We start from the raw sequence: 20,082 nt of genomic DNA, 5'->3' as shown, positions 1-20,082 counted from the left end.
CCTGGCTTGAGGGCGTCCCCTGGGCTTCCTGCCTCTTTTTCCCCTCCCCCAGTGTCTTGGCCACCCATTGTTCTCACAGCCAAAGCGGAGGACGGCCTCCCTGCTGACCACAGTGCCCACTGGGTTTGAGGCCAGGCACTGATAGACACCAGCATCCTGTGCCTTGGTGGGGTTCATGATGACCAGGTTGCCCCCCACCAGCTGGTGGCGGGAACCTGGCTCCAGCTTCATCTCGGTGCCATTCATCTTCCACCTGTCAAAGGGGACAGAGGAGGGGAACCTCTGAATCCTGCCTGCAGTCGGGGCTGACGTGAGGGAAAAACAGTGCGGCTGCCCAGGGTGTCCAAGGACTCACTGCAGGGCCCTCACCTATAGGTGGCTGGAGGGCTGGCCCGGGCACGGCACGCCAGCATCACCTGCTCCTCCGTAGACTCCTCTGGGAATAGCAGGCCGACAGGTTGTTCTTCAAAGACAGGCCCAAAGGTGGCCAGGGATCCCTGGGCTAAACTCCAAGCTGCAGAAGAGGACATCACCAGAGGGGCTCACAGCCTGAGGCTAGCTGGGGCCTGGCCTCTAGCGCCATGCAGCTCAGCAGAACTTCCTGCAGTGCAGGAGATGTTCCATCTTCTGCACACTAGACACTTGAGGCTATTGAGAACTGGAAATGTGGCTAAGGAATCAATTAAAAAAATTTTTTTTTTAAGTTGTTGATGGACCTTTATTTATTTATATGTGGTGCTGGGAATCGAACCCAGTGCCTCACACATGCCAGGCAAGTGCACTACCGCTGAGCCCCAGCCTCAGCACTAAGGAATCAGTTTTTAAATTTAATTTTAACTAATTTAAATTTGAATTTAAATAGGCTGGGCAGGCCCCTCTGGTCAAGTTGTCACAGTCAGTCCCCACCCTACACTCAGGTATTAAGCACCTGCTCTGTACCTGACATTGGGTTAGAGACTGGGCTGCGAAGGTGAAGCAGACACAGCCCCTCTCCCTGGAGGAGCTTGAGGCACATGACACAGAAAACTGATGGTCCAAGGTGGCACGTGTCCAAATAGTGATCAAGACGCTGGGGCCTTGGAATGGAAGCAGTTGCTGCCACCCTGGGGGACTCTCAGAGGAGCCTTAAAGAACTGATCCATTGGGCGTGAGATGCAGGAAAAGTCACTGGCCAACCCCGGGGGAAGGGGTGTGTGTCCCTGGAGTCTGGTACCTTTCTGGGACAATGTGACTCAGTAAAAAGCCTTGGGCTGGGGGCTGGGTTGGGCCTCCTACCAGCTGTGTGACCTTTGGCAAGTTGTGGGACTCTTCTGACCTCCCATGTCTCTACCTGTGAAAAGAAAACTAGCCAGGTGCGGTGGTGCACCCCTGTAATCCCAGCAGCTGGGGAGGCTGAGACCGGAGGATTGTGAGTTCAAAGCCAGCCTCAGCAAAAGTGAGGTGCTAAGCAACTCAGCTAGACCTTGTCTCTAAAGAAAATACAACATGGGGCTGGGAATGTGGCTCAGTCCTGCCTCTGAGTTCAATCCCGGTACCGATAAGAAAAAAGAAAGGAAAGCTGTGAACCCCCTCCAGGGCCCACAGGAGGATCCAGCCAGGGCCCTAGCAGGCATCTGGTGTGTCTGCCAGATCCAATCCAAGTGTGGGGCGGGAGGGGCTGGGGGGATGGAACCCGACGATGAGTTGATGAGTGGATGGCTGATTGGTGGCACTTTTCTAAAATCCCTGTGCCACAATTCAAGAAAGAGAGGCCCGGAAACGAAGTGGTTTGCTCATGGTCACACAGTAAGTCTGACACAGACCCGTCTAAATCCCACTTCTCCTGAAATTCCTGAAAGAATGGTTACCACACCCACACACGGAGCTTTCCTGCCAGTCCTGTCTCCTGAGCAGGCACCCCTCACTTCATGCACCATTGTCCCACCTCTCCAGGACAGGGACAGTGTATGAGGGACACAGGTGACAGGGCCTGGGTGTCTCTGTCGGCCGCCTGATGGGGCCCGTGCACTTTGTCTCTGTGGTGTCAGCAGGAGCCAGTGCCCCCCGCCAAGTTGGCTCCTAGCTCTCCACACTGGCTGATTTCAGGCCCTGATCGGCAGGTCATGAGGAGGCCGGGATCCCCATTAACAATTAGTGCCCCAGTGCATCCAGCTGTCGGCCTCCATCCAAGGGTGGGTCTCCATGCTGCAGCTGAGCCTTCCCTGCCCCCTGGGAGTGAGGGCAGCTGTTAAGCAGCTCTCAGAATGAGAGAGGAGACGGGGCTCCCAGAAGCGGCCTGGTGCAGGCACCCCCGCCCCTCCCTGCCACCCATCACTCTCCCTCACTGCCGCCCCAGGCCTGGAGACGGTGGTCTGCAGGCACCAGCATCATCTCGGCTGGAAAGCCCAGCTTAATCCCCAGTTAATGATGGCGGTGGAGGATAGGGATCCTGCCCCAGCTGGGACCACTGGGAGGGGAGGGAAGGAGGGATGGAGGCAGCCAGGGCGCTGGGAATCGCCTTTACAATAGCAGCTTCCAGGAACTCTGCGGGGTGGGACGGCTGAGTGGGCCAGGACACACTGATGCTCTAAGACTGTCCCTCTTCCCGAAAAAAGCTTTCTGCAGTGCACACCGTCACACTCCCCCGGGTATCCATATGGACACACCTCACATGGTTCACCCGCACACTTCCTCACACTCGCTCTTAGGTCACATTCAGATACACATTGACATGTGGCTCTCAGCTACTCAAATGGCCAGATACACAGTGTAGACACACATCTGTTCCCACCCACGAACTGCTGCAAGTGGCATGTATATACATTTACATATGCACGCATTCATAAGTAGGTGTTTGTTGATAATAATAAAATAAATAAAAGTAATAAAAACAGACGCTATTGATGGATTGCCTCCTGATTATCAGATACCACACCACGTTACCCACTTGCTTCTCACACCCTTTGACAGATAGGTATTGTGTTTTCTTTTTAACCAACACAGAATCTGAGACTTAGAAGGTTAAACAACGTAGCCCAACAGCACACAGCAAGAAGGAGCAGATTGGTGGGTGGAGGGGGGCAGGTCCTGACCTTGGCCAGACTTGCCCTACAGCCCGCGTCATTCACCACCACCGTCCCTGATTCCTGACCTCGGTTTCCCATTGGAACCATCAGAGGCCCTGTTCCTTCCAAGATCTGGAGTCAGAATCACTAGGCATCCGGATTGTAAAACATGTCTGGTGGAGTTCGGAAGGACAGCAGGAGTCGAGAGCCAGCGCTGTGCTGCTAGGCTTGCCAGGACTGCCACCCAGGGTGATGCCCCTCCACACCACGCCTCGCTCCAATGGCCAGATACACAGTGTACACACACATCTGAGTACGACACCCACGTGCACGGACATGCCCTCACATGCCCCACTTCCCTCCATAGCTGCATACACACCCACCTACAGATGCACTTTCCATACATGTGGGCATTCACACGTGCACACACACAAGCTCCCGGGCAAAGTCAGCCCTTCTTTGCTGTCCTGTTTAACATTCTCCCATTTCCTCCTGATTCCCCGCTCTGGTGACTCTTGCCCCCCTGCACAGGCCTCAGAAACCCTGCAGAGGAAGAGGGTAGAGGGATGGGAAGGTGGGGGGGTATCCTCGGGCCTTTCCTTGCTCTGGGTGCCGGGAATCCAAAACCGTATCCAGAGGTGAGGTTGGCAAGGGAAGCAAGAGCTGAGCACCTGCCTGGCAGGGCTGTGGGCAGGGGGATTCCCACCCTGCCTCCCTCTGTTGTCTGGGAAGGTGTCAGACCAGGTCCTGGCCCCTTGGCAGTTGCCTTCGGGCACCCTGGTCTGAGGACCCTGGAGACGGCTCATCTCCTTGCCTCAGATGGAGGGAGGGGTGCTGAGGAGCCCAGCTCTGCTCCTCTGACCATCGGGGGTTCCCTGTGCAGCCAGGCTCCCCATGTTGGCAGCTCCTCTCGCTCCAGTGGGCCCGGGCACAGATGGCCAGGGCTGGGGCTAGGGAGCGCCCCACCTTCTGGGTCAGCCCAAGTTGGATGTAGGATTGGGAGGCAGCGAGGACCCGAGAAGGCCTGGCCAGTGGAGACCCAGGACCAATGCGTACTGGCTGTGGCCTCGCGGGGGCCTGGGAGGGAAGGGAGGTGGAGTCTGAGGTGGTTAGAACTCCAGGGCGGACTCCTTCTCCCATGGAGCTCTTTGAGGGGGGAAAGAAATGCCCATTGACCTTGGCAGGAGGTCAAGGCAGAGGCTGAGCCCTCCGAAGCAGGCCTGGGAGATGTTGGTCCTTCAGTTCCAGGACAGCTGAGTTTCCGGCCCCCCTCTCTGCCCTCCCCTCCATCTGCAGCCTCCCCCTTCCCTCATGCAAGCTGAGCGTCTCAGGATGAGGACTCAGGCTCTCCTGCTTTGCTTCATCTCATCTCACTTCTTGCCCTTCCTCCATCCCTCAGCAAGATATAGGGGTTCCTGGAGGGAGCCTCCCAGAGTTTAGTGGTATTCTGCGGTCTCCTAGTGTCAGGGACCCTCCAGAGGAACTCTTAGATATGATGGGCATGTTCCATGGTCTATGCTTTTGGAGGTGGCTATTGAGCCCTTGAAACATGGCTTGTGCTACTGAGGGCATCATTTGTTAATCCAACTGAATCCTAGGTCAGCAGTCCCTCTGTGGGTATTGCTACCTTACTGAACAGCACGGCCTTAGAAGCTACAGCTCCAAGCTGATAGTGTGGGGATCTGGTTATGCTATTATCTTGCTGTGTGATCCAGAGTAATCCACTCACCCTCTCTGGGTCAGTCTTCTTTTATCTACCATGTGACAAAGACATATTCCTCCTTCCTTGTCTCCAAGGGAAGGTAAGATCCACAAATGCAAAAATTTTAGCAAGGAAATGGTCTCGGGAATCTAGATGCTACAGCAGTGTAGAGGCAATTATCTTGTGTAGTCATTGCCCCGAACACAGCAATGATTTAATGATATAATGATCCTTTTGGAGCCTGGGCAGCCCCTCTTACCTGGGGAAGCAACAAGGGCCATGGTGACCAGCAGCAGCAGCAGCAGATGTGGCTTCCTCCCGGCCAATGTCTCCATGGTAGGCATCGCGGATAGAGGAGGGGATCAGAGGACAGGAGCCTCAGCCCAGCTCAGGGAGGGTCTGGCTGGAGGCACAGGAGCACCTGGGGAGGCAGGAGAAGGAGGGCTCTGAGCGCCCGCCCAGCACAGGCTCATCTGGCCAGTCCTGCTTCCCACCCGCCTGAGTCCTGCAGGATTGCACAGGCTCTCATCCTCCCGGAGCCCCAGGGGAAGGGGCTTGGCCATTACCAAAGCGCTCTTCCTGGGGCTGAGTGCCTCCAACCGTCCCCTGGGAGTCTGGCTTTGCTCTGTGCCCCCACCTGCCCCCCTCCAGCCAGCAGGGGGCTGCTCAGGAAGTGAAAGCAGTAGCTAATTAGGAGACAGGAACCCACCTGCCCGCATGCAGGCGCTGGCTCCTGATGCAGGATCAGGAGGAGAACAGCACCTGTCTCCCGGTTGGGGGACCAGCACATCTTCCCCTGGCAATTGGGGATGGGGCCGACTCTCCCCTGCTGACCCCACATCTACCTGGGGGCTAACAAGCCCCTCTGGGAGCTGCATTAAGTCTCTCGGGACCAGCCTTGTTTTTCTAGTGGTGAGACGGGGTCTCATGATTTATCTATGACCCCTCACCGGGGCTCCAGGTAAGGCACTTTATGCTTTGTCTGATGGAGTCATGACCTTGGACCCATTAGCCACACTCTGACCCCAGAGGCTTTCTGGGCTCAAAGAGTTAACGCAACTCCCGGGAGGAGGTCTCTTACACAGAGGTGTCAGAACCACTCTTACACAGAGGTCCCAAGAAACTACCCACTGTAGGTCACTGAGGACAAGCCAGAGACTCGACCCTTCAGCCTGAGAGCTGAGACTTCATCTTGAGGGGCAGGGGCAGGGGCAGGGGCAGAATCAACCTCCTTGTCCACTTCTTGTGTCCAGGAGGACATCTGAGATCTGAAGGGTCCAGGGACTCTTGGGAGCCTGCCTGCCAGTAATTGCAGTCAGACTGAGCTACTGACCCCCACAGTGCCCACCCAGCGCTGCACATCTGCCCCACCTGCCTGCCCTGCAGAAAACCAAAAAACAGGGCCAGGCACGATGGTGCACGCCTGTAATCCCAGCAACTTGGGAGGCTGAGGCAGAAGGATCGCAAGTTTGAGACCATCCTCAGCAACTTAGTGAGACCCTGTCTCAAAATAAAAAAATTAGAAAAAAGGGCTGGGGATGTGGCTCAGTGGTTAAGTGTCCCTGGTGTCAATCCTTGGTACCAAAACCAAACACACAAACAAAAACAACCACCAGCACAACAAAACCAACCAAACAAAGAGCAGGGCAGGGGGCCTGAGGCTGGAGGCTTCTCCACTAACTGGCTGCAAGACCCTTGCCATCTCTGGATCTGTGACCTCCTCTGTAAAATGGGTGCTAAGGTCCCTTCAGCACTGGTACTCTGTTGTTCCTGGAGATTACAGGCAACTGAGGTCCGGGAGGTGCTCCCTTTTGGGTGTGGGTGGGGTGGGGGAGCTGCAGGCTGCACTGGGCAGTGCCGGGCCTGAGGACGGGCACCCCCCTGCCCCACTTCACACTCCATCTCCTTGGAGAGAGCCCCGCCCCTCCTCACATAGTCACCATAACACTGACACCTTTTCCACAGCCACAGCTGGCACCTGAAGGAGCTCTGGGAGTGAGCGGAGAAATGGCCCCAGGGTCTGTCAGGGTGGATGTGGCAGGAATCCTGTGCGGAGCCGAGAAATGGGGTGTTTGGGTATGCATGCAGGGAGCAGATGGCATCCCTCCCCACCCCAACTCCAGCTTCATACCCACTTCCTGCTGTTAGGGAGGGGGCCTGCTCCTCCCCGTCCTTGCCACTCAGTTCTAGTCTTGAACTCCGACTGTTGGCACTGCCAGCCCCGCTGACACTACCCAGCACTATCTCTCCCCCTTGTGGTGCCCTTCCGCAGAGAGGCTCCCCCTCCTACCAGGCCCCGTGCCCATCTCATTCTTGCTAGGAATCCCCCAGATGCCCCATCAGCTCAGTCAGAATTCAGCTCTGACCTCGACTCCCTGGTGTCCCACCCATGGAGCTGTTTGTCTCCATTAGAGGGCTGTGCGCTCCCCAAGGAGAGAGACCGTGTCACGTTCATCTTGGTATCACTGAGCCTGGCCCATAATAGGTGTCACTGTGTGTCACATTTAACTGATGGAGAACAACTGTGCTTACATGTCTCCAGGAGCCAGCGACACACACGCGCACACTCATATAACAGAGGTCAATATATATCTGAGCAGGCTGATAGGACTTCAGCGCTCTCTGGGCAATCCCAGGGCAAACTGGCCCATGCTGGTGCACACATACGTGCCCAGGTCTCTAAGGCTGGCAGCTGTCTGGTCATGAGGAAATCTCGAAAGTGTGTTCCTGGATGTTATGCAGATACAGGGAGTTGCCCTCAGAATAGGGAGCCTTTGGGGCAGTATGGAACCTTCCAGGGTTTGGAATATAATAGACAGGGGTTGGTAATACTGACTTCATGTCTTAACAGCTCTGTGAACTTGGACAGGTTATTCTCCCTCTTGGAGTCTCAGTTTGCTCATCTGCAAAGCGGAGCTGACACCATGCGCTCCACAGAGCCAATCAGCAGAGTGTCCTGCAGCGCCTCTCAAGCTGCCAGGAAGCCTCAGGCCACAGTGGGAAGAGACAGAGACCTGCTGGGGCACCGGACCGCTTCCCCACCTCTGCAAGAACATCCCCACTAGTGTCTGCTTCATCTACTGGACTTTCCCAGGAGGTTCCCTTGTAGAAAACCTCCTCTGGAGAGTTTGAAAATCACCCCCTTGGCACTGGGGAGCCACGAGCTGGCGTCTGGCACAGAGAAGGTGCTCAATCATCGTTGGCTCCCACCCTTTGTCGGCTTGCCAGGCCTGGGAACTCAGGGAGGGGCAGGGGCTGGCCTGGGCGGAGTCTGGGCTGAAGGCACTTATCCTGAATGTGCCAGAGCAAGGCAGAGGCGGATGTCACCATGATCACCCCCACCCTGCAGAATGACCTGTTGTCTGGATTACCATAGGTAATTACTGTAGATCATGGATAGTCCAATCCCACTGTCCACCTTAAACTTCAACTTTATCCAGACTTTTATCAGCCATCTCCCCAGCCCAAGACCCTGAGTCCCCTCTGGAAACAGACCTGCAGCCTTAGAGGAGATATGTAGGGGATCTAGGAGGACCTGGGGTTGCCTATGGGGAGCACTAGACACCTGTCAGCCTCATCAGATAAATATTGAGCTCCACTCTGTGCCAAGGTCTTGAGTAAATGAACACACATGCACACGTGGGCGCGCGCGCACACACACACACACACACACTCAGAACTGGGCTAAAGATTGGAGCTTATTGCCTCCCTGAAGGTGAGATGATTGGCACCTAGTGTTGCCCTGCATGCCTTTCCATTCCAGCTTCTTAACCATGGTGAGGCATCATGTGACGCACAGGGGAGACCATATTAAAGACACAGCCTTGCTGGGCACGGTGGCACATGCCTGTAATCCTAGCGGCTTGGGAGGCTGAGGCAGGAGGATCACAAGTTGAAAGTCAACCTCAGCAAGGGTGAGGCACTATGCGACTCAGTGAGACCCTGTCTCTAATTAACATACAAAAAAGGGCTGGGGATGTGGCTCAGTGGTTGAGTGCCCCTGAGTTCAATCCCCTTTAAACCCCACACCCTTAAAAAAAAAAAGAAACAGCCTTCATGGAACTCCCCTGACCAACCGAGAGCACCCATAAGGGCTCCCAGGTCCATAGGCCAGTCATGTCCCCACATCATCTATCCTATGACATATTCTAGAATATCTAGGATGGAGGAGGCCTTTTTGTCAAGAGCAAGGCTGGAGTGGAGCTATGCCAGGCCCGGAGCTGGCCTTGCCAGCTCTGAGTCAGTGGACTCTTGCCCAGGCCAGCTGCCCTGGTGCAGGGGTGCAGGCACAGGCTGGCACAGGCGGGCACAGGCTGTCACTTGGGGGCTGGTCCTATGAGGGACCAGTGTATGGGGAATGGGCCACTTGGGGGTTCAAGGGCACCAGGGGAAGCTGGCTGCAGTTCTGAGCCCAGGAAACAAAGGGCTTGGGGACAGCTGGGGGACAGAAGGCTGTGAGATGGTCTCTAGGACACAACAGGGTTTCCTGGGCTAAGGACCCCTGCATGGAGCTTGCAAAAATGACAGATAACTCCCCCAAATGCTGCACTGGGATGCTCCCCTCTTTGGCCCTCGACCTATCTCTTCTTGCCCTGGATAATGGGGACCGGTGCATTAAGAACTATGGCAACTTTAGATGGTGGGATAGGAAAAGAGAAGTTAGAGCCCATTTGAGGGGACAGACTGATTACTGTCAGCCTTCAAACTACTGTAGGCACCCCTAAGGTCCCTCCCCAGCCTCCACCGTGTTGCACACCACAGGGCAGGTGAGTCAGTGTTCTAGTGCTTACTAGTCAGCATAATCCCAGTGTAGCTAACTAGTGTAACTGGGGTTATCACCCTCATTCCTTAACCTCTCTAAGCCTCAGTCTTCCATCTGCAAAATGGGGAGGAGAGGGAAGTCTCCAGCACAGGGACTATGAAGCATTCAGAGCCACACCGGGGGCCATCGCCAGCTCTCAGGAAAGATCAGGCATTCTGTGAACCCTCCAGAACTCATGTCTGCAGTCAGACTCAAACCACCACCGCCTCCAGGCTGTCCTCCATGTGTGAGGACACTGACAAGCCCACCCTCTCCCTGGTAGGAGTCTTCCTCCTCTTAATCCCATAGGTATAGGGACCCAGGGAGCACCAGCAGCCACCTCAGATTAGGGCACAAGGATGCTCCATGGCTGAGATACCCTGGCACTGTGTGCAGAGGAGGAACATGGCAGGGGCACCATGGAGCCCTTCAGAGCGGATCCTCCTTCTCAAGGACCCCAGCTCTTGCTTTAGGGGCCTGAAGGTCAGAGATCACCACCATGTCCCCTGCCTAGGATTGGAGTTGCCACCTGGGACAGAACCATCCTCTTCCAGGAAGGTCTCCATCACTTACACGCCCCTCTGGAAGGACATGGCTCTGTGGGAGTCTGGTGGGTGCTGTCGGGGTGCTTGGCCTGCCAGGTCAGGGAAGGGCATGGTCAAGAGGTCTCTGTGGTGGCCTGAGCTGGTCTCCTGGGCTGGAGAGGTTCTCAGAGCAGATATGGGTGGGACAGGGACTGCCTCGACATCAAGTGGGGGCTGGAGGGGCAGCGTGCTCACCCCCCCCACCCCCCGCCGGCCCTTAGTTTTGTGTTCGTAGGAGGTTCCCTGAAGTGCTGATGTGCCTTTTGGGGACACTGTGACTCCCAGGCACACAGATTTGTCTGAAATTTCAGCATTGGGCATGGGGCAGTCTGGTGCCCGGTCTGCGGCCTATGGTTTGGGTTCTCCTGTGCCCGTCTCTCCAGTGGACGGGGAGCGGGGGAACAATCCAGGAGGAAGCTCGGGAGTAGGAGGAGCAAGCCACCCCGAGACCTGCTGTCTCCTACCTGCCTGCCTGGCTCTAGTGAGTCAGGGCTCTGATACGAGGAGTTCCCCCTTCTTTATGGGGGCAGGGGTTGGCAATCGAGGCCTCACACGTGCTAGCCAAGGGCTCTACCACTGAGCTACACCCTGGCCCCAGAAGGATCCCTCTCTAAGGTTCTAGGAGTAAGAACAATAATTTCAATTTGTTTCTAAAAAAAAACAAATCAGCAGGGAAAAGTCCCTCCTGCATTCATGGAACAATTTCTGCATATCCCCCCTCTCTGCTGAGAGGAGACCCCCCATTTCCCAGCCAGTTTCCCATAGGCTGGTTCACAGCAGAAGCTTGGGGTGCACAGGGCAGGAAGGCTGCCCCCCTCCCACTGGACGCAAGGTAGGGAAACCTCGTGGTCCTTGAGGTTGGCGGAGACTGAGAGGGCATGGGCTCCAAGACTGAGAGGACATGGGCTCCAGCTGACGGAGAGCAGCAGGTCTCACCTGGAGGGTGCACTGTGTGAGGGGTGGGGTTGGCACGCACCTCTAAGTGAGGGACTAAGTGGCTCCTTAGAGGAGGACCTTGAGGTGCATTTGGGTGTGTGCTAGGGTGGGAAGGGCTCAGGTCTGCAGTGAGGACATTACACACCCTTGCTTTTGTTTGCCACCTCTTTGGTAAACAAAGAAACAAGGGCTAATTTTGTAGCAAGGACTAATCCCAACAAAGAACGGACCTCTTCACTCCAGGGTGCTAACATCAGCGCAGGGGTCCACGTGTCCCAAGAATGGTCCAGGTTAGTAATATCCCCTGGGGGGCTTGGATTAGGGGTCGCAGTCCTCTTACAGGCTGGGAAATGGCCAGTGTGAAGGAGAAAAAAAAACATGTGGTCTGTCTTATGGATTCCTGAATCATAACTGCCATTTACCATTTGAGACTGGAAGAAATTTACTGGGTCACTTCACCCCTCACCGCCTCTAGGCAAGACTGTCTTTAACTTTGGACCACGCCCCAGTTCTTCAGGCCATCTTTAGAGCCATCTGAAACGAGACTGCCCAGTGAGTGGCCCATCTTCCTACTTAGGCAGTATCTCCTGCAGTCTAACTTATATCCCTCCTGCCTTATTCTTTGCTCTGGCTCTTTCTTGTGTATTGATCAACTATCTCTTTTCCCCCTACCCACTGGCTGTGTCTTAGGAATTCCTCCCCAGACACCCACATCCAGGTTGAAGACTGTCTTTGAAATACACTTTCTTATCAATATTTGGCTTGAAAAGGTTGCTAGTGGTTTGTATCCTCCAAACCACCCTGAAATGTATTGCTGATGGGGTCAGAGCAGAGAGGATACCTTGGGGTACTCATTTCTGCATACTCGTCCCTGCAGAGTAAGCTTGGTCAGCCAAAGGCAGTGTGTGCAACCGTCCCATTGAACACAGTTGCATGGAGCCCATTCCACACTTGTTCCCATTTGAACAACTGCTGGCGGAGGAGATTCTGGAGGGGGGTTGCATAAGGAGAGGAAGCCGGGAGGGGAGCCTTGTGGGGAGGCTGAGGGCTGGGTGCAGGTGCTACAAGGGGGGAGCTGCCCAGTGGGGAGGTGGGGAGCAGAGGAAGGAAGGAGAGTAAGAGAGAGCACCCGGAAGAGTAGGCTCCTCGGTGCCCAGCCCCTTCTCATCAGGACGCACCACTGTGACCCTGGAAGCTCGTGAAGAGCAGGAGAAGAACAGCAGTTTCTATATGAGGCAGGCGACTTGGGTGACTTTGATACCATCAGTTCAGGGGCCCCTGTCTGTCTCACCTCCTGCCTCCACCACTGGCTAAGGACTTCCTCAGGATCTTAGGCAGGACTTTGACCTTGTGGCGGAAGACTTGTAAGTGGTTCCTGCTGAGCCTGGCTAGAAAGGGGTTAAGTGGTGGGCACCCTGGGGAGGGGCTTGGACATAATGTCTCTGAGGGCAAAACTCACTCTGCCAAGGCCAGGAGAGAGGGCACCTGTTCTGACTTCCGGGCCTTTGCCCCACCCCACCCCCATGGAGCCATGGCCATCTCAGCCTCTCTTACAGGTGGCCCACTCTTTGCTGCCCTTGATCTCTAGCAGCTTGTCCAGTGTCTCTGAGTTAGGCTGGGGATAAGTTGGCAGACAGACTCAGGGGCTGCCTGGACTGAGGGGCTTTCTGGCCAGAGGCTTGGCAGAGGAGGCGGAAGCTGCCATCTGCAACTGCGCTCAGGTGCTCAGGGATGGACCAGGCTACTTGCTCTGTTCTCCCTCCTGGGCAGAGGGAAAAGATGTCCCAGCCCATCTGTGTCCAGGGCTGGGGCCATGATAGGCACAACCCACTCTGTGCTGACCACACTGGATTCCCAAACCTCTAGACAACCTTGACTGAGAGCTTCTCCCCCAGGGACACGGGCTCGGCTCCCCTGGTCCAGTGATCTGATGCCCCCTCTGACTGGGCAGCTCCTTCCCCAGGCACTGCCTCATGATCCCCCCGGCTTCCCAGAGCACAAAGTCCCTCTTGGAGAAGAGGACAAGACTCAGTTCGGGACACTTACTGGTCGGAGCTGCTTCCCCACCTCCGGCCCATTATATAAGCCCGAGGTGCAGGACAGAGGGATCCCCCTGTTTTCAGAATCCCCTGGAAAGGAAAACTTCCAGCAAGTCTTTCGTTCCTACCAGCCAGAATGAGGGGGAGGGATCTGAGGAGAAGACAAGGTTGAGCAGGGGGAGGGGAAGGAAAGGAATTTCAGTCCCCATCATCCCAGTTGCTCACCCTTGGGGTGTAACTTGCCTGGGTTTCTCCTCCCTGAGTCCCCACTCGTGGACAGGCCTTTTCCCAAACTTGTGCTCTCCTCTGTCTCCGGTCTCTTCCCCAGCTTCCCCCCTGTCCAACTGAAGCAGGACTTTGCAAAGAGGTCACCCTGTAAAGGCGGCCCCCCAGGTGACCGGGAATCTGGGAACCCAGGCTCAGTTCCACCCAGGTGCTTCTAAGGGCAGGCCAGAGCCTGGAGCCTGGCCTCAGGACCTGTACAACACTAGATCAGGGGGCCCAGGGCAGGCCCAAGAGCCACTGCCCTGTCAGCTGGATTTGTGACTGCCAGCAGGCCAGCTCAAATTCCTGGACTTGCTCCTGGGGTCCGGCTTCCTGGGCCGGCTTGGCCTGCCAGGCCCCTGAAGGATGCCACCCACGTAGACAGGGCGGAGGAGAACCTCTGTCCATTGGCCACTGTGGAGCTGGGCTGAGAAGTCAAGACTGGCCCGGCCGGCCGGGTGTCCCTGTCCCCTTTCAAGTTACAAGGGGCATATTCACAAGGGTTGAGCATGGTGCCCCTGCTGTAGCAGGGTCCGAGGAAGCCCCTGGACTGGGGCAGACAAAAGCTGGGGGCACCTACCTGGGGTGAAGCACGGGTGTTGGCTGGAGCCGGCGGACGCTGCCCGGGTCGGTGAGCCGGCCGGCCCCGCGGCCAGCCCCTCGGCCGGCTCCCCTCGGCCCCTGCCGGCCTCGGCCGCTTGCTGTCCTGCTGCTGCGGCGGCCGCGGCGGTGGCGGCGGTGGCGGGTGAGGGCGCGTGTGTGTGTGCGCGCCCGCCGGAGCCACTGCAGCATCTCTGCATCAAGATGTGCTCCTCCCTCCCCCAGGCTCCGCTCACTGGCTGGCTCCGGTCCTCAGCCAACGCTCGGGGCCCTGGAGATGGCTTCCTTGGCCCCCCTCCCGCCCCCTTCCGTCCCCACCCTCCTGGCTTTACCTCATTTGCTGTCATTTAAGGACCAGGGAGCCAGCCGATCGCCAGTCTTCCATAATGCATGGGCAGCTCCTCGCGGGCCGGTGCTGTCTGGCTTGCCTACCCCTCTCTCCCCACCCCGAGCTTAAGGGGCCAGAGAGGGGTGAGGCCAGGAGGGACAAAGAAAGTGGCTCTTGCTCCTCAAACCCTGGACACCCATGGAGCCCAAACTTCTGGTTTCCTCCAGAAATTTCCTATTAGAGGAAAAGATCCAAATCAGAAATGCCCAGTCTGCTGTGTGTGGTACCAGTGAGATGGAGAGGGTCCGGCTTGGGTGCCCACCCACATGGCCTTCATCTTCCCTGCATCCCTTGCTCCAAAGTAGCACAGGTTCCTTCTTATAAAAATATCCCAACCTTAAATTTAAAAATAGATAGTGCAAGTCCCTTAACCACCACCCTCAAAAAATTTGAGAACCTGCCTCAAATTTTCATGTGTAGGATGATGTGGATCATTAGTACTATTTTATGAAGATGAGGATCACACCCTAGATCATGATTTGCAGAATATTTTTTTAACTACATAATTGATCCTGGACACCTTTGCCCGTTGGTACATATGGATCCAAGCCCATTGTTACTTAACCAGCCGTGTGATGTCACGAAAAACTCACTGGATTTGGTGTGTGGATGTCTCAAGGGTACTCTGGACTCTGCTACTGATTGGCTGTGTGTGTTTGGCTAAGTGCCTTGCCTTCTCTGAGCCTCACTGGGGTTAAAGATGGCTAAGGTCCCTGCCAGCTCTGAGATTCTGGGTGCTCACCCTGGTCAGTGATGCATCTCTTCTGCCCAGATCCTGTCATGTGGGGATGTGCCTGGAAGGCTGGGGCCTGGAGGCAGAGGGACCAGCCATCTGTAGCACCAGTCAGTCCCTGTCAGGCTGTCACTGTTGTCCCACCCCCCTCTGGTCTGCCTGCTGTCCAGTTCGCACAGGCAAGACTGATGACGGGTCCAGATGCTGCAACAGCTGGCAGGGCTGGCAGGCCGTGGAGTTTTAAATGCCATACCTGTCAAGTGTGGAGCATGACTCTGTGTCTTCTTGAGTGACCGGGACCTGGGGGCCTGTGCAGGAGTGAGAGGGCTTGGAAAGGAGAAGGAGCGGGGAGGCTCTGCTGTCCAGCCTCCATGGCCCAAATGCCTGCTCAGTTCCCACGGGCGCCCCTCCCTTCCTTAAGCTCCCCTCCTAGGGCTCCTGCCACTCCATCCTTGTCCTGATGCGGAGATTTCTGGTTTTGCTAACGATGTTTCTTGGATAACTTGCTGCATAAAGACAGGCACGTCCATCCCCTTCCGGGATGCCCTTCCCCTTCCTGCCCCTGCCCACATGGTCTTGTCTGTCTGTCTCTCTGGGGACCGTCAAGCTTGACCTAAGCTCCTGCGGTGAGCCTTGCCCCTGGTGTCTCCCAGGTCAGCCCAGCCCTGCAGAGGCTCTGAGAGGTGTCTATCTCCCAGGGGAAAGAGTAGGAGCAGGTCCCTGCCCAGGCAGGGGATGATGTCGCTGCTGTGGGGTGGATGAGCTGGGAGATTGGCTGGCCCTGGAGCCAAGGGTCAGGAAATGCTTGCGAGGATCACTGTAGACAGAGACAGCTGTCTCTGTGACTATTTTAGGACAGCTGCTGCCCTTGTGCTGGGGGGCGGGGCTGGGTTCCTGGGGAGGACTATTAGCACAGGTAGCTCTGATCTCAAAGGCTCTCTCAGATCCCCATGCAACTAGCCTGCCCCACCCCAGGTGGATTCTGAGGGGCACAATGAGTAAGAACAAGAATATTTACCCAACTAGACCTGGAGTTGAAAAGATAGTTCCCCAATTTTGTCTTCCCGTGTGTGTGGAGTTCTCATCTGAACCTGGTCCAGATGAACTTGGGGGGTTCTGGGGACTTTCAGGGCCAGCCTCTGAGATGCTCCTGTTCTCAGATCGTGGGGTAGATGCTTAGAGGTCCAGGCTGGGTTATGCTTGTGGGGGTCATTATTTTGATAATAACAGAAGTAAGATCTGTTTTGAACATCTCCAAAAATTGAGGAGCCAAGCTAAGTTTTTACCTAAACCATTCATTCACCCAAGAGGTATGTGTGGTTATTATTATTATCCTCATTCTACAGAGGAGGTTCTGTGTCAGTCAGGAACTTGCTTGAAGTAAACACTGAACCTTTAAATGCCATACCTGTCAAGTATGGAGCAGCAGTGCCCAGAGGTCAACTCCAGCCTCCTGTCTTAACTCTGTGCTGTGGGTGCCAAATGGCCACTACCGCTCTTCTTGGAGGGTGGGACAGAGAATAGAAAATGATCTGGTTTTCTCTTCTTTTTGGTGGCTACCAGAGCCTGGAATCCTCAGTGTGACTAACCATCAGGGGCAACTCCACTTTATCCAGAGCTGGGACACCCGATCTCCATGTTGAGTCCCCAGGGACCCCCAAACAGGGCAAAGAAAGACCAGCCGAAGGTGATCAGGTGGCTAATAAAATGGACCACTATTTTGCCTGTAAACATGTTGTTTCCCCTGGGGAAGATCAGAAGGCATTTTGAGGACCCCCCGACCCTTCCTGGACCATCTGCTTCTCCCTGTGGCAGCTCCACCAGATCAATAACGACAGAGTCTAGAGGACTCTCAGTCCCAGGGAACAAGTGGTGTGGGGAGGACATCCCGCCTTCATCCCCCGGTGCTGGTGGCTTTGTGATCTCCTTCCACACTTGTCCTCGTCTGCACTTTTCTTTTTCTGACTCTCCAGCCACCAGCATTGTCATCTCTGGTTTTGGACTCCATGCCCTTCGGAGTTCCCCTGAGGACCAGGTGTCTATGGAACAATATCTCTGCCTCGAATGGGAGGGGAGTCAGAAGCCAGAGGACGTGGTCTGTCCTCACAGTGCCTGTAAACATGTCCAAGCAGTCTCACGGTGGTAAGGGAAAGTCGGCCTGCAATTCAGGGACAAATGAGGTGGCAGTTAGGCAACGCTCTGAAGACGGACCAACTTGGCACCCAGTCCTGCTATTGAGGAGCTCTGTGGCCATAGACAAATGGCCTCCCTCCTCATTAAGAAAATGGGGATGAAGACACACACCTCACTGAGCTTTGAATTACATGTGAAGAATCCAGCATGATAAGTGCTCTATAAATGTTGGTGCCTCCCTCTTGGCCTTTTGGGATTGGCACCCCCATCTGTAGAATCAGGGTGTGCTCCCGTGAGCCTGAGCCCTTTCTGCTCTTCCTCTGGCTGATGCAATGTTTGGAGGACAGACTGCACCACTCTGTTGCTTCTACCTGAATGACAAGGGGCAGGTCATTAATGACTCACTCTCTCTCTCTTTTTAAAAAAAAATTTTTTTTTAGTTGTAGATGAACACAAGACCTTTATTTTATGTTTATATTTGTTTATTTATTTATTTATTTATTTATTTTTATGTAGTGCTGGAAATCGAACCCAGTGCCTCATGCATGGGCAAGTGCTCTACCCTGGCCCCACTGATGACTCTTGATTGCTCTGAGAATCCATTTCTTCATCAGTAAAATGGGAATAATCCTATTGCTACTTGGGATGGTAGTGAGATATGTGGGTTAAACATATGATGTTTATTTTATTTTAAAAAAATTTTATTTTTGGTTTGAGGATTGAACCCAGGAGCACTTAACCACTAAGCCACATCCCCAGCCCCTTTTCATATTTTGTTTAGAGACAAGGGTCTCGTGGAGTTATTTAAGGATTCCCTAAATTGCTGAGGCTGGCTTTGAACTCGTGATCTTCCTGCCTCAGCCTCCAGAGCTGCTGGGGTTACAGGAGTGCATTACTGTGCCCAGCTAAAACACACGATTTTTAAAAGTACTTTGTGAATTGTCACCTTGCTAGCTGTCATACAGAACATCCATTATCATTCCCATAATCATGCAACCCTGGAGGCCCGGTAAGCTCAGCGAAGCCCATATTTTTCTAGTGCCCCTCCTCCTGCTTGGCACAGCCCCTGGCACATGGAAGAGACTCAGTAGATCTTTGTTGACTAGGTGAATGAGTGGAGGTGAGTGAGTATGGTGACGGTTTAGAGGGTGGGGAGGCAGGGGGCTAGCTGGCGTGGGAGGTGTTCAGTGGAGGCGGGGTGAGGCGCATCTGGAATTGGCCAAAGAGAAGGAGGGGTGTGGAGCATGTACTCCTGGCCTGAGGGCATAGGCAGTGACAGAAGCCAGGACTTGGGGCCTGAGAAGAGCATGATTTATGCAGGGTCCAGAGGAGCCAGGCTGACCCATGCAGGGCCCCGGAAGTGATAGTGCAATATCCCATCCGCAGTTGCCCTCCTCATTTCACTTGAGGGCCTGGAGGGGTCTGTGGCTTGGAGGGGACTAATTATTCTCTTTGCCATTTCAACCCAGGGCTCTTGGAGCTTCTTTTCAGGCTTATAACAGACAATGCTAATGCCATTATTAATATTTAATAGTAATGATGCTAATAATGCCCATTTATGTGGTCTCTCCACAGAGCTCAAAGAACCCTGAGTCCTTTTTTAATGAAACAATTTGGCTAGTGTAGGTGGTGGAAGGGTGGGAGGGTAGGGCAGTGGGGAGAAATGGAGGTGCAGGGAACTCGAAGCCCAACAAGTAAAAAGACTGCACCAGGTCTCGGAGCAGGGGAGGTGCACACAGAACTAGGATGGGGTGCTTGGATTCTCTGTCTGAGCTCTGCCCTTGACTCCCCCAGGAGATCCTTGGTAGGGGCACTTTTTGGAGCACAAGGAAGAGTCTTGGGAGGCAGCTGGGGCCTGAGAGTAGGCAGGGCTACAGAGCAGATGGCCTCTGAGTGCTCTTGCCTAAGCCTGACCAGGGTGGCTAACGGGCAGCCATGAAAGGGCAGAGGGGGACACTGGAGTCCTTACCTAGATTCTGCAGGCGCCCAGAGCCTCAGGTTAGAACCGTGTTTTCCAGGATCCCTGGATACCTGCTACAATCTCTTGGAAGCAGTTTTAATCAAGGCACATCGATGCGGGGTCTCAGACAGCTCCACTGACATCAGAACAGTAATGTTCTCAGAAGGAGGCAAAGCAGGGTAGCTGGGCCGCCGTGGAGGCAGACAGACTTCGATTCTGCTTCTACCCACTCTGCTCATTAGCAATATGGCCTTAGGCTTCTTAGCCTCAATTTCTTCACTTGTAAAATGGAGACCCAACTCAAATTCCATGGATCTGATGAGGCCATGCTCACCTTTTGGACGGTGGTGGAGGGCAGTGGAAATCTCTGGGTTCTGGCCTCAGTGGAGATAGTGTCCTGTATGAGTGATGCTAGTGGTGGCATCCTTATCACACCTAGGGAGGTCCCATGTCTCTGCTGGCTGGCCTCCCTCAGCTCCTGCCCATTTCTGAGCCGACTTCTTTGCATTGATTCTGTGATCCCCGCTCAATCCAGTCCTATTCTGGAAAGTGCCGGACTCTCTCATTTCACTCTCTTGTTCTGTTCCTTGATGGAACAGTGGTCTTCTTCTTGTCCACCTGGCGAAATCCCCCCCACTCTCAAGAATTAGGCCAGCAGTCATCCCCTCCAGACCTGAGGCACTGGTGACTGTGTATCGTGTCCTAACCACGTCATAGGCACCCCGCTCACTGGCTCACCCATCTGTGTGGTGATAGGATTGCATTCTTGACTTACTGGACATCCATTCTTCCCTGGGGGTTCAGGATGGAGGGAGGCAGGACCAAGTTGGAGCACAGTTGGCTACTTCTCTCCCGACCCTGGGTCCCCTGGAGGCAGGGCCAGTACTAACTGGTGAAG

General features: G+C 54.9%; 1 protein-coding gene across 1 annotated transcript in view; it reads right to left on the bottom strand.

Moving 5' to 3' along the window:
- The window catches only part of Cntn2 (contactin 2), a 31,113-nt gene extending 17,059 nt beyond the window's left edge, over nt 1-14,054 (bottom strand). The window contains exons 1-4 of the mRNA XM_046452212.2: nt 13,951-14,054; nt 5,006-5,167; nt 370-514; nt 78-253 (exon numbers count right to left, since the gene is read on the bottom strand). Of these exons, the coding sequence (XP_046308168.1) occupies nt 78-253; nt 370-514; nt 5,006-5,090 (406 nt within the window). The 5' untranslated portion in view covers nt 5,091-5,167; nt 13,951-14,054. The remainder of the gene's footprint in view (nt 1-77; nt 254-369; nt 515-5,005; nt 5,168-13,950) is intronic.
- Nucleotides 14,055-20,082: the final 6,028 nt, after the last annotated feature.

Source organism: Marmota monax, unplaced genomic scaffold (assembly GCF_021218885.2).
Source record: "Marmota monax isolate L192 unplaced genomic scaffold, Marmota_monax_Labrador192_F-V1.1 WCK01_AAM20220418_F8-fsc00105, whole genome shotgun sequence".
NCBI classification, from domain to species: domain Eukaryota; kingdom Metazoa; phylum Chordata; class Mammalia; order Rodentia; family Sciuridae; genus Marmota; species Marmota monax.
This window is presented reverse-complemented; position numbering and strand designations above follow the sequence as displayed.